This window comes from Prorops nasuta, unplaced genomic scaffold (assembly GCF_024137725.1).
Source record: "Prorops nasuta isolate Cenicafe-Biocafe unplaced genomic scaffold, Cenicafe_Pnas_1.2 PNAS00001, whole genome shotgun sequence".
In the NCBI taxonomy this organism is placed as follows: Eukaryota; Metazoa; Arthropoda; class Insecta; order Hymenoptera; family Bethylidae; genus Prorops; species Prorops nasuta.
Window position 1 is genome coordinate 15,745,989 of NW_027116798.1, and position 15,096 is coordinate 15,761,084.

A 15,096-nucleotide genomic window follows, 5' to 3' on the forward strand; every position below is an offset into this window, starting at 1 on the left:
CGGACGGTAAATATAAAAGAGAAAATATTTCATAAATTTTTTAATATCAATTTCTTTTTATAATCGAAACTGTTTTTTTTCACAGAATGGATACAGTGCTGTAGATACATATTATTTTTTAATTGACAATGACGAAGATCGTAATTTTATCAAATGTTGTATTGAGAATGAATACGGAATAGAATGAAGTTAATAGTATCAGTGATGAAAAAGAGAATGATTTAATCATAAAACACGTAAATATATTGTACTTAAAAACATTAAAAAATATTACATATTCAAGACACTTTTACCTATCCTTTCTCATAAAAAATATATATTACATCATCATTTTTATATTAATTTACGTACAATACCACTTAATGGTTTATATTCAATAATCTGATCATGAATAATTAAACAATATGCGCTAGTATTCTCAGGTATATTAGAATCACACTCAAATTCTATCTTAATATCTACAGTACCACTTTTAATTGATTCGTTTTGATGAGAACAGTCAATCGCAACAAATGCACCATAGTCTATAAAATTTTCGAAATTAAGCATAGGCATAATATACTTTGATTCACTATTATAATACGAATTAATAAATTTATAATACATATCATATAAAATAGCATAGTTATTATTGGCAAAATTAAGATTTAATTTATAGTAGGGATATGATGCTGAATTTAAATATAATTTTAAATTTCTCAAATTACAATGATCAAATTTAGCCATACTCTTCTTTACATTATCTTTCCTATTGGTTTGAAATGCAAACACTATAAAACGTGGCTTTTCTAATTTTGTTGAAACTTTTACTGACCAAGAGTGGTTTTGAGTTTTGAGAAGCATAGGATATTCATACAATCCCCATGAACGATACGTCATTGTAATAGGATGATCTTTTTCAATAATGTTTAAAAATTGTAATTTTGTATATTCTTCCAACGTAATGTGAGGTATTTTCCACTGAATTTTCGATAGTACTAAGTCTACTTTAACATTAATATTATCCATTGTACAATAAACAGCATTAGAATCATTGTGCGATCTTATTAGTATGAGTTCACGACGTGCATTTACGATAACACGTTTATAATCATCAAAAAATCCCATTGTTTGTTCAACGGTATGCAAAAGCTGAAGTATGCGAAATTCTTAATTGGATTTTTACTATTAATATCAAACGATGCTGATTTCAAAGTTGTTCTCTCATGTGATGATAATAATGCATAGTTTCGCAATGTAGTAGTAATACCTACATTTTTACAACGATCAACTTCAAAACCATTCAATTCATAACGTATTTCATTAAACCAAAAAGCAGCTCCATTTGAATCCAAGAACAATTTATTTTCATCAATAGTGGCATTATTAGTAGCGATTGCAGATACATCTCCTTCAATAAACAAGAAACTTTCGCTTGGTAACACAACGAGGTCCTGTTGTTGGGTAGGAATGCGTATTTCGTCGTTGTGGTTGAGTGATGAATTCACATATGGATTGTAAGAGTGTATTTCAATGTTATTGATACGGTTATAGTAATGAGGTGTTTCGATAATGTTTAATAAATCAACCATTATTTCTTCTTATTTCAAAACTTTTAAACCAATTGATTTTAAAAACTTTTTATTTTTAATATTCAGCTTACTCTGTCGTTTTTTTATCTTTCTTCGTCGCCCTTGTCGTTGTTGTGTTGATTTCGAAGTTTTATTCCAACTAATTCCTGCAGTTCGTGGAGATTGTAATTTATATGTAAAATCTTTGTTGTAGATTAACATTTTCGTAGATGGAGTCTAATTGTAATATATTCACCACTGAGATCTACAATATCGTTATCTTGGTCGACAATGGAAACAGTTAAACTATCAATTACCTTCACGATTATCGGCAGATAAATGACATTATTTGGCGTTTCCGAGATTTTATATCCCGGCTCAACGTTTGGAAAAAATTCATGAATAGTGTGCACAAGTTCACTATTATTGTAGGCTCCTGTAGTTATATTCGTCATTATTCGTATAATATTTATTTTCAATATATTCACAGGCATGTCAGATGCATGTAATTCATTAGCTTTGAGGACTCCTCTTTTTTCCGAAAAACCCAACAATTTTCCTATATTATTTTTTTTACTAACGTAAACATCATATTTACATTTAATTTCACTTTTCAATGTATTATTATTAGCACGTATGATTAATATATCATCTATACTATTATCCGCATCATCATCATTTAACTGATCAAAAAGAGCATCTTGTAGATATTCATTAATAGCGCGAAGCTCATACGATCCATGTGGAATTTCGATTTTTTCCTCAATTTTATTTTTTTCATAATAAAATGTATTATTCGATGAATTTATATTTTGAATTGTATTAAAGGTTTGCAAATCAATCAAGCCAAGCTCATATTTCCCATCACTATTATTTATTGGTGGATAAAAATTAGCGTTCAATATTGAAGAATTACCCGAAAGCGTAATTGTTAAAGAATTCATTATTAAAATATATATATAGACACCAACTCTAATTACTTAATTATTTTTTTTTTAATTTAACACACAACTGACCACATATTGTTTGATTGTACGACTGATATTTATTATAATTATATTCAATGTTTATGTCTTTATTGTACCCATTTTTATCACGATGGAAATACTGTATTAATTCTATTGGTGGCTGCAAATTTCCAAAAGAATCAAAATAATCTATGTTTTTACCATGTTTAATATAACCCACCCAATGATTACCTAAACCTTCGTAATTATCTAAATTGATAATTCCACATTCATGTTTGAATGAATCGGTGGAAGTTTATTGCGCATAAATACACCATGAAAATTTTGTGTATTTTTACACATATCGAGTAATTGAAAATTTGTTGTTAATCCGCTTATTAGTTCTTTCTTCTTTTTCTCCCTCTTAACTTTTTTTCCATGCTTTATACCACTACCACGTTTATAAGGTGTTAGATAAAGACCACGACCTTCCATGGCTCTATTATGACGTTGTAATTCATCCAACTGTTTACGAGCCTGCTTTGCTTTATTCACTGCATTCGCTACACCAGCTGCTCCTCCAACTAATGATCCTAATGCACCCAAAATTGGTAGAATAGGTAAGAATCTACCACGTTTTGCAACTTTTAGTTTTCTTGTCTTCTTTCTTTTTTTCAAACCCATTCCTACTTTTCTTTTTACATTCATTGCAGCCCAAGTTGCTGCTGAAGCGAGTCGTTCACCAAATTTAGTGTCTTTAGAAAAAACTATTTTTTTAGCCTTCTTTGCTAAAATTTTATCTGTTTCGTGTCTTTTCAATAATTCTTTACTTTGAGAATATGCAATATCATGTTCTTGACATGCAGCATCAAGTTGATTTATACTTTTTTCACCGCGTGATAATCTTTCCCGTAATCGTGTTCCGGGTCCACAAAATTGATATCCTGGTACGTGAAGCTCAAAGGGGAGATTGTTTATTACACTATTAACAAATCCTTTACCTTTCTTTATTAATAACATATAACCACAATTCAATGTTATTTTCGAAAAAAATCTATTTTTTAAAGAAATCTCATATAATTGAACGAAAGATTTCAATGAAACTAAGTTCTTTTTTAATATGATTTATATATATAAATATGTGATTTTTATCTTTTTTCCTCATTGTAACATTACTGCTGTGTGTAATTAATGAATTGTCTATTTTGAATTTAAAAAATGCGTTTTATAAAACAACGTTTAACAATACCAATTTATAATTTAAACTATAAAACCATTAAAGAACAACGTAGACATGGTGCTTTATTACCAAATACAATACGTGGATTTATTTGTGGACCATCAAATTGTGGTAAAACTAATGTTTTATGAAGTTTAATAGAATGTTCAAATGGTTTAAGATTTGAAAATATTTATGTATATTCTAAATCTCTACAACAACCTAAATATAAGTATTTAGAAGAGGTTTTGTCAACAATCAATAATATTGTTTATTTTACATATTCGAATAATACCGATGTTATATCGATAAATGATGCATTACCAAACTCTATTTTTATATTTGATGATATAGCATGTGATAAACAAAATCTTGTGAAAGAATATTTTTCTATGGGTAGGCATTCTAATATTGATAGTTTTTATCTGTGTCAAACATATGCAAAAATACCAAAACATTTGATTCGCGATAATGCAAATTTTTTAATTTTATTCAAACAAGATGGAACAAATTTAAAACATATATATAACGATCATGTAAATACAGACATGTCTTATGAAACATTTTTAAAATTATGTAATCGTTGTTGGCGAAATAATTACAACTTTTTGGTAATAGATAAGGATAGTTCAAGTGTTGAAGGACGTTATCGCAAAAATTTTGATCAGTTCTGTGTGTTATAATAGTGGCGATATTTGATTTGAAAATCAGTTGATTTCGTGTACGCGTGTACATTACATTGTTCGTTAAACAAAAAAAAAATCATGGATTTTACCAATAAAAAAGTTTTAGCTAAAATTGCGAAAGCAAGTCGAGTGATTAAAAAAATATAAGGACTTAAAAATGGGAATAGCAGATGCTGAACTATCTGCTGAAGAAGCATATAAACCTATAGTTGAACCATTAAAAAAGTTAGTTCATAATTCATTACAAGTGAAAAAAGGAAAGATTAAAAATGAAGAATACAATGATGAAGAAGAAGATATGGAAAATACATTTAAAGTGGATAAAAAGAAGGGAAAAAAAGAAGAGAAAAAAAGTGGAAAGGAAAGTTTGGAAAATGTGTCAGATAAATCTCTTGCAGAAAAATCGGACCAGTCGATGTTAGTTGATGATCCAGAAGTTTTTTTCGATACTGAGAATAGTATTGGAAATTTATCCTTTGAGTATATTCAAAAATTTTATAATAATAAAAATGTTGACGTTGATCGTATATATGGAGTGTATATGGATCCTATTTCGAATCAATTAATGTTAGGAAATGTATTATTTAATACCGATGAAAATGATGATATTATTATTGGTGAAAATAAATATCCTGGTACACGTGGACTTTACGAGCTTATTTTCATGAAACAACCGAACGAATACACTAAGGATGATGAGAAGAATTATAAAAAAATATTATTAAAAACTAATGCATATCGACGAAATAGGTCATCTGAAGATCAAATTAAAGGTAGTGGAGGTAGTAAGTATAAAAATATTATTTCTAATTTAATAACGAAAAAATCTGCAACAAAATCAACAACATCTAAATCATTATCTGGTTTATCTGAAAATCAATCAAGAACAAGAGCATCTAAAACATTATCAAGTTCATCTGAAAATCAATCAAGAAAAAGAGTAGCTAAAACATTACCAAGTTTGCCTGAAAATCAATCAAGAGTAAAAACATCATCTTCTTTGGAAAATTCTACAACACAGTTAAATACAAGACCAAGATCACAATCATTTTCGGGGAGTGGATTTCAATCATCCTTATATAAACAAAAAAATTATTTATCTAGTGATGATGATGATGATGATGATTATGATGACGATGATGACAACGATCAAAATCAATTGATACCATCTAAAATGTTATTAAATAATCATGTAAAAGATTATGTTTACTGGGACAATCCAAATGAACTTGTCGATAGATTGAAATTATTAATAACATTAAAAAACGCTGGTCATACTAATCATGATGATGAAATCATATCTATTATTGAAGAACTGTGTGAGGATGGTATCATTGTTTAAAACATTATATTCTTGAAAAATTTTGTCAGTGTTTGTTCATAACTCAACGAAGCAAGTCATAAGTTCGTTTTATAGAAGTAGTGAGAATGTCTATTAATAACTTTGATGGTACTAGTGATAGTAGTAGATATAAAGATCATTTACAGTATAAAAGAAAAAGAGAAATATCAATGAATTTCAATTATTCAGAGCGTTCTTTCGACGCTCAAATTAAAAAAAATTATTAATGTATTCGATCCTGAGAATATTAATGATGCTGTTACTTTACAATATTTATATAATCTAATTTCGGAAAACAATGATAAAATTTATCAACATATTCATGAGAATACACTTTCAAAGATTAATGAAAAAGATGTTGATATTCGTAAACATAAGTAGAGGAGCAATGCGGTTCCGATGACAGGGAGTGGGGGAAGCTATTTTGTGGTGTGAAAGGGGGATGGGTGGGGATAAGACTCTCTTAGTATGGTAGTGGTGGGTATGAGGAAGGAAAGGGTCTTATAGTGGGATCGAGTTTGGTCAGGGAGGGTAGGGGTATTTTTCACCCTATGTCACAGTTGGAAGGTCTTATAGTGGAACCGAGTTTGGTTAGGGAGGGGGTATTTTTCACCCTATGTCACAGTTGGAAGGTCTTATAGTGGGACAGAGTTTGGTTAGGGAGGGGGTATTTTTCACCCTATGTACCGTTGGTTAGTTATCCTACGGGGACCTAGTTGAGGGAAAGTTTTTTCACCCTTCGAAGTCGATGGTTAGTTACCTTACGTAGTCTAACTATTTCCGACAGGATAGTAGGAGGGATGAAGAACAATTTGCTTGAAGAGAGGGGGAAATTTTCATGAAACATGCATATTTAAATAGAATTATTTTAGTATAAAAAACGTAGGCATAATGGCACCAACGTTCGTTGATTTTCAAGGATTCCGTTTGACGGATAAGTCATTTATAATCAAAGAATTTGCTGTTGTACAAGAACAAAAAGTGTTCCATATTTTATTTTCGCCTCCCTATTCATATTTATGGCTAAGTGAAGAGGAGCGAAAGCGGACAGAGTAAGTATATGAAAAAGAAAAAATATATATTATTTTTGTTTAATATAATGTTTCTTTTTAGCTGGTTCTTTCTAAATTATCACGGCTTAAATTGGGCGGATGGCTACTCACCCTACTATAAATATAAAGATTTATAAGGAAGTATATCTATGATGATGAGGATGAGATTTTTGTGAAAGGAATTGAAAATACAAATTGGTTAAGAAATATTTGTAATTTAGAAATAACTAATGTAGATAATTTTATGTGGGGGGATTTTGATTTAGAAGATAGCTTGCATAATTCACATCTTCCAGCATGTTTGAATCATGAAGGTGTATATGCCTTAAAAAATGTCTATTATATGAAATATATGTATGAGCAAAAATCTGGAATATATGTATAACTGAAAAAACGCTTGCATCTATTTTCTAACATGTCGTTACCTGTCCTCAATGTTCTTTTACCCCCTGAAGTGTTTCAGAGATCCTTTATCTAAAGAGAGCTCAGTTTTCCACCCACTTTTCCTCAGTTCCTGATTAGTCCTCTCGAAGAAAAGAACAAAAGATGTCTCTACGAAATAGAGTTTTGAAAACGCAAGAAGAATATCGCGAGTGGGTACGCGAGTGTCGTGAATATATTCATAAACTCAGAATCTCTAATCGCAACGCACCTATAGGCACGCTGCAGAAAATTGTTGCAGAAATTGCACAAATACAGTGTCTTCTACTTAGAGCAGCTAAGGATAAGAGTTATTGTTTGAATCATGCTCTCAAGAATCCTGATTTAGGAAATCAGCATAATTATCATGAGTGGGTACGCAAGTGTCGTGATTATATTCAAAGTTTAAGAGATGCTAATAGATCTGCAGCTCCCGATACAGTACACAAAAATCTGACTGAAATAACAACTATCCAGCGTCTACTTCTGCATGCGGCAAAAAATAAGAAATCAATTGGAGTGAGAAAGCTTATTTGGAAAGATCTCGAGTCTTCATTTAAATCTCGAATATGTAGCGGAATGGTTGTAAATTATAATTATATAGAACCACGTGATTTTCTAACAGGTGCAAAAGACTTAGTACAGACCTACACAGAAAAAGTGTTTAATATCGTGAACGCAGTTAAGATAAATTGCATCTTTAACGAACAATTTATTTGTAAAGAGATAAGTGATATTAAACATATTTCAACCCGCAATGCAGTTTTATACAAAACTGATAGTTTTAGTGATTGGTACAATACAAATATAATAGACAAAATTCTAAAAGAATTGAGTGAGTTTCAAGAGCGTGATAGTGGATGGGCGTTGGAAAAAATTCTGAATTTAATTATAAATATAAATTATTATAACCCGCTGCATATAGGTTGTGCAATCGAGCTTCCAGAATCTATTAAGAATAAACAGGCTGTGATAGACATACACAGTGATGATAATACATGTTTTGCATGGGCTGTAACGGCTGCACTCTATCCGGCAAAACCGAATACTCATCCACAACGAAAATCATCATATCCTCATTTTACAACTGTTTTCGACGTTAGAAGTATAACGTTTCCGACTACATTAAAACAGATTCCGAAATTTGAGGAAGATAATAATGTCTCTATTAATATTTTTACTATGGTGGAAGAGACTGAGACGAATGAGAATACAATCATAGCACCTCTACAATTAACAAAATGCAAGAGGACCAGACACGCTAATTTTCTTCTTCTTCTTCTCGAGCATCAAGGAGCAGCAGCACATTTTATATGCATCAGGAACCTTTCGAGACTGCTAAATGGACAGCTTACTAAAGGAAAACGCTCTCATCTTATTTGTGATCGGTATGTTTTACTGTATATATATATATATATATATATAATTACTGCTTCTATATTCTAATATTACTTTTTCCCTCCTATAGTTGCTTACACTATTTCCACAATGATGAGAAACTAAAATCGCATGAACGTGATTGTGCGCAACTCAATAAAAACATCCGAATTGTGCTACCTGACAAGGACCGTTGGGTTTCCTTCAATAACATGAAGAACAGTGAGAGGGTGCCATTTGTCATATACGCTGACATTGAATTCTTGCTTGAAAAAGTTGAGCAAACGGATGACGATATTGGTATTTATCAAAAACACATACCTTTTAGTATAGGTTATTATTTTAAAAGCGTTCGTGATTCAACGCTTTCTAATTATAAATCATATCGAGGACTTGATTGTATTGAATGGTTTGTACATGAGCTTGATAAAATAGCTAGTATAGCGAGTGAAAAACTGAAAACAGTAATACCTATGCATAAATTAAGTATTAGTGAAAATTCAAGGCATTATACTGAACCCAACTGTCATATATGTAAAAAGCCGTTGCTTCCAGATCAAATACGTGTTCGCGATCATGATCATTTAACTGGTAAATATAGGGAACCTGCTCATAATAATTGTAATTTAAACTTTAAAGATTCACATGTAATACCAGTAATTTTTCATAATTTATCAGGTTATGATGCACATTTTATTTTCGGTACAATCGCTAACTTGTATGAAGGTTCAGTACACTTGTTACCTGTACATAAGGAGAAGTATATTTCATTCACTAAATTCATCCGTAAATATAATATACAACTAAGGTTTATCGATTCTTTCAAATTTATGGCATCTAGTTTAGACAAATTGAGTTCATTTTTAACGAGATCACAGTTAAAAAATTTAGAGTCAGAATTCTCATATTTAAACATACAACAATTTAACCTTCTGACAAGGAAAGGTATTTTTCCTTACGATTACATAGATAGTCTGAACCGTCTGGAAGTAACTGCTTTACCTCCACGCGAGATATTCTATAATAGATTATCCGATATTGATATTAGTGAGGGTGCGTATAATCACGCTAAGGAGGTATGGACCAAATTTCAAATATGAACACTTGGGGATTATAGCGATCTCTATTTGAAAACTGATGTACTATAGTTGGCTGACGTTTTCGAAAATTTTCGTGATAGCTGCATGCAAACTTATAATTTGGATCCTGGTCATTATTATACACTCCCAGGCTTCACTTGGGATGCAATGCTCAAACATACAGGAATAAGATTAGAACTTTTCACTGACGTAGAAATGCTACTTTTCGTAGAACGGGGCATACGTGGTGGTTTAAGCCAATGCTCGCACCGCTATGAAAAGGCTTACAATCGATACATGCAAAACTACAATCCCGAGGAACCTTCTAAATATTTAATGTACTACGATGTAAATAATTTGTATGGGTGGGCAATGTCTCAACCACTACCTACTCACGGATTTCGCTGGATTAAAAATGTTAATAACTTGGATATCTCTAATATACCGATAGATTCACCCGAGGGTTATATTTTAGAAGTTGACTTAGAGTATCCAAGCATGCTTCACGATAAACATTCCGACCTTCCATTTTGTCCCGTACGTGATGCACAACCGGGTACACGTCAGAAGAAGCTACTTGCAACTTTAGAAAATAAGGAGCGCTATGTTATACACTATCGTGATTTACAGCAATGTATGCATAATGGTGTCCCGCGTAAAAATATGATGTCTTCCAAATGAAACGGGAAGATTATTAGAAGAGGTACAAAATATCCCTTGGCAAGTCGTCTTCCTATAGCAATTGAGCAAGACTGTGTTGAAATGCTATTAGAAAGACTGTGTTGAAATGCTATTAGAAAGACTATTTTGAAATATCAAATAGAAGACTATTAGAGAGTAAATTTATGAATTACATATTTTTATTGATAAAAAAATATATCTCCTCTTATTTCACTTTCTTTCGCTCTATAAAAAACTGTTAAATAATCATTGTTCCAATATTTATTTAATTACGTATATATTTTTTCATTTTGAAAACAACTATAATTTACATTATTTTATAATTGTTAAAAGGACATAATATAGATTTTATAATTCGTCTTAATTAATTCATATAATATGAAGGTATATATTAAATTTTTTTTAAATTCTATGAACAGCTCAATACATAACCTTTAAACAATCATCAATTATTCCATTTCTACACCATTAATGGGCTCAATTATATATTGGCAATTATTATGAATTAAATTGATAAAAAAACAAACGCATTCTAAATTTTTAACATTAATTGCACAATAATCACTTTTTTCTGCGATAATAGAGTGTATAAAATCAAGTTTTATTTCAGGAATTGAACTAAATGGTTCATTTACGGTACATACTTTAAAAAGTGCGTATGCCTCTGAATTACAATTACAAAAGTTTATGCATTGACAATTTAGCGGTTTTATGAAACATTTAATTTTTCCAAAATATTTATTATTATTTAAACAAATTTACAATATGTTGAATTAGATTTTAACTGTCTTATATGATCTGTTGAGTAATATAAATATTTTCCTTTAAATAATTTATAAAACTTTAAATATTTGGATCCAACCACGTTTGCGTTTCTTAAAGCTAATTCTTCTTCGAAAGAAATTTCAGCAATTACATATTTTCCACATAAAAAGATATCATTTGTAATTTCTTTTTAGTGTTTACGGACCCAACATTATTACAAAACAGAGAGCACTTTTGTGGTAACTGATATTTTTGAATATAATAAAATTCAGTATATTTTAAAACAGATGAACAAATTTGAATTTCCGGTTTCTTACTACCATGAATAAATTTTGTCAATTGCCCATTAATTGATTCCAGCGGAAAGCAAGAGAATGTCCATAAAGGTCCGAAATCTTCAACGCATTTTGCTAGATGTAATAAACAATGAATATTACAGGTCATATATTGTTCCCCGTATAATTTTTCAAAATCCTTGACAAATTTATTTAAATTCGTGTCAGCTAATCGGATATCTTCTTGTGTTACTATTTCTTTGCATAATAATCCTATTCTAGAAATTAATAATATTAAATGATTTAAGTATTCAAAGTCTAAAATTTCAGAGAGAATGGACAAAGAGTAATAAAAGAACCATAATTTAAGCTCTGATGCCTTCCAATAAGGCAAATGCTGCTTAATTGACCTAGGATATCGTACCACAAATGAAGGAGGCTTGATAGTACACAAATTGTTGTCAACCATTTCAAGAGACGAACAAATGGAAAATGGCTTTCCTCTATACTTCGAATCAAACAAATAATTTATCAGATTTTTGGTAACACCTTGAAATATACAATGCATGGGATCAATGCAAGTAGTTCTTATATATTTATATACAAAAGTAGCAAGTATCGTTGGTCCCTTTACACCCTTTATTGCTGATTTTTCAATTAAAGCATTCTTTCCATTTAAAATAGTGTCGTCTTCCTCTCTTAAATTGAACTCTTCATAGCAATACACGTGTGTTCCGTTCAAGTGTTTTCCTTTTTGCGTACATTTCTGGCATCCATACTTTCCATTATACTGTTTCATGTTCAGGAATAAAGCTTTTGCTGGCAAATCACAGGTTCCACAAATTACAATTGCTTTTACAGTCAATTCAATATCATTTACGGTTATTTGTATTCCTTTATATAGCTGATCTAAGCTTTTGTATAAAGGCTTCAAAATTAAGTTAGGATCTGGTTTTTTATCTCCGAACCATAAAATTGATAATAATAAATTTTGAATTTGATACTGTTTGTTATATGGCAACTCATTAATTACGAATAAAAAAGGCCAAACTGTAAATTTAGACGATTTGAATGGACTAATGCCATCTGTATACCAAGTAAGGGAAATGTTTGTAGTTCTGCTTAATATTCCTTCTGAATTACTTAGTTCTTTATAAATATTTCCATCGTAAATATCTTTTAAACCGTTTGCAGTTTCTCTGGTAAATCTGTGTTTAATACTTTTAATGAAATCAGAAGAAGCAAACAAATTTTTAATTTGGTCAATTATTGGCATTTCTATGAAATAACTGGATTTTGTATTTTCGGCACAGTTTTGACAATTTTCATTTTCTTGCAAGCATTTCATGCAGGTTTTACAATAAAAATTTTTCTTTATTTGACCTTGATTTGCGAATATGCCTTTTAACTTATAAATGCTATTAATGCAATTATTTTCGGGAGGACAATGATATTCGACTAGCTTTAAAATGTCCGTTAATAAAGCTCCACTAACATTATGTCGTATAGCAACAGCCAATATAGAGCAGGCGCTTTCTTTTACAGTTAAGGCTGCATTTAGATAAAGCAACTCATCAATCTTTTCTTGTTCATCTTCAGGAATTTCATTTGTCCAATCGTCGCAGTTATAGAATAAATCCTCCTCATCTATATAAATATATTTTTTTTTTTGTAAATTACAAGGTGCAACAAAAATTATACATGACTTTAAGTCTTGTTACCCTTCGGGCAACTAGTTAAACATTCTTAAAGTCCAATTAAAATTTATGCAGTAGACAGAAGTTTGGATATTAACTTCTCACATTTTTCAATAATGGAGACTGAATAGCCGCGATGCTGTGGAATATCACAATTATCGTATCAGCATTTCAATCAGCCAGCAGTTCCTGCATAAACTTTAATGGCATTTAGAGGTTTATAATTTTACACATTTTTTATTGTTCTCTAACATTCTGAGCATCTTATGTACCTTGGGTAGTTTCACTATTTAAGTCAGAGTCAATCCTCTCATTGTCGTTTTCAAAAGTATTACACGAAGACTGCTCATAATTCGTAACTCCTCCTGCTCTATCATCTTCGACAAAATCGTTTGCTTGACTGTCATTAGCATTAAGATTGAATAAATGGTTTGATTTTCATAATATGTGACAAATTAATTTGATCTACTTACTTTATTCCGGGAAGTTCATTGTCATTACATTTTGTGCGTAATATATTTTGATTAAATATTTTCTTTTTCATATAATCTGAGTAATCATTATATAAGAATGGGCGTTTTCTTTTATCCATCTGACATTGAAATCCAGGGTTCACGGCAGTAAAATGTTTTAATATTAATTTCAAGTGAAGAATATAAATTTTTAAAGAAAGCTTGACATACCTCTTATTTTTTATCAGAAACAATGGTTTTTAATAGCAAAGTAGGTTATGCTGAAGTAAATACAGGCCAAATTTATGGCTGATTCTTAATTACACATAAGGGTGTAAAAAGTAATTTTTATTCTATAATAAATGGTGCATAAACTATACACTCCTTAGTCCTTCCGCTTCATACGTATGATGCGTTCGTTTATTAACTGCGCGAAAACTCTATGATATATGTCATATAAAATATAGGTTCACAAATGCAGCCTATACATATATAAGAGCTGACAAATGAAGAATCAATCGATTAATGTACCAAACGCATAACATCGCTCTATATCGATTTTTTTACTATTTATTATGACATGTAGCTAAAGCATTTTGAGTAGTGCAAGCAGTACATAAGTTATACTATTTATAAAAAGTTTATTGTAGAATTATAATTTATACAATGTACGCTCTTGTGCAATGGGTAAAGGGTAAAGAAGTTACTATTCTAAGTGAAGAACATTTTCCAAAAAATAAAGAAATCAGAGAAAATAAAGAGAAAAAAGTTTTATATGGAAGTAAACGTTATAAATGCATCATCTTAAAATTGAGTGGTAATTTCTATTCTTCATAAACTGTTTTGAATTTTTAGACAGTATTCAATGATATTAGATTATATTGATCATTTAATTTTTTTAATATAGGGGAACGTGATTATTTAAAAAGTCTTGCTGTAACAAAAGATGGAAAGATTTTAAATGGACATTCAAAGCATATCACACATAAAAACAACATAACCAAAAAAATATCATTTAAAAAATATAGAAGGAGTATTGAAAAAACGAACTCGGAAACCTCTGCAGAAGAGGTATTAAATATTCGATCAATTTTTCAAGAAGGTAATACAATTTATTTGTAATTTATATCAAGAAAAGTAAAATCAATTTTTTAACAATAAAGGTAAAGATATATTGAAAGATCGCAATGAAGAAAATGCAGAAATAAACGATAATAGCGAAAAACAATTCATTAGCAAAGAACAAATAGATACAGATGATGTGGGAACTAAACATGAAGGTTAGAGATCCTATAGAATTGTATCTAACATAAATAAATTTATTATTTACCTATAACATGAAATTAAAAGTTATTTATTTTTATAAATACAGGCAGAAACATAATACAAGGTCACAGTGCAGAAAATGTGAACATCAATGATAATTGTGAAAATCAATTGATTAATTACGAAAGAGAGACTTCAGAGAATAGAGCAATAGAATATGATGGTTAGAACCATTGAGGGTCCTAGATCTTTACTTTTTTAATATAGATTAATTTAAATCAGTGAACG

At 30.2% G+C, this 15,096-nt stretch overlaps 2 protein-coding genes across 2 annotated transcripts; one reads left to right on the forward strand and one right to left on the reverse strand.

Moving 5' to 3' along the window:
• Positions 1-333: 333 nt before the first annotated feature.
• On the reverse strand, positions 334-1,571 carry LOC136773173 (uncharacterized). Its single transcript, XM_066726600.1, has 3 exons — positions 1,254-1,571; positions 708-1,131; positions 334-524 (listed from the first exon to the last, which is right to left on the reverse strand). The coding sequence occupies exons 1-3, from the start codon at positions 1,569-1,571 to the stop codon at positions 334-336; spliced, it is 933 nt and encodes a 310-aa protein (XP_066582697.1).
• A 2,988-nt stretch (positions 1,572-4,559) lies between these two features.
• Positions 4,560-5,744, forward strand: LOC136773178 (uncharacterized membrane protein-like). The gene has a single exon (XM_066726611.1). The coding sequence runs from the start codon at positions 4,560-4,562 to the stop codon at positions 5,742-5,744; it is 1,185 nt and encodes a 394-aa protein (XP_066582708.1).
• The last annotated feature ends 9,352 nt before the right edge of the window (positions 5,745-15,096 follow it).

What these genes read in the sequence shown, in the direction of transcription:
- LOC136773178 (XM_066726611.1), top strand. Translation starts at nt 4,560, where the DNA reads ATGGGAATAGCAGATGCTGAACTATCTGCTGAAGAAGCATATAAACCT.
- LOC136773173 (XM_066726600.1), bottom strand. Translation starts at nt 1,571, where the DNA reads ATGGTTGATTTATTAAACATTATCGAAACACCTCATTACTATAACCGT. An exon ending in AAGTTGATCGTTGTAAAAAT is followed by an intron (nt 1,132 to 1,253) that starts GTAGGTATTACT and finishes CGCATACTTCAG; the next exon opens with CTTTTGCATACCGTTGAACA. An exon ending in TATGGCTAAATTTGATCATT is followed by an intron (nt 525 to 707) that starts GTAATTTGAGAA and finishes AAAATTTTATAG; the next exon opens with ACTATGGTGCATTTGTTGCG.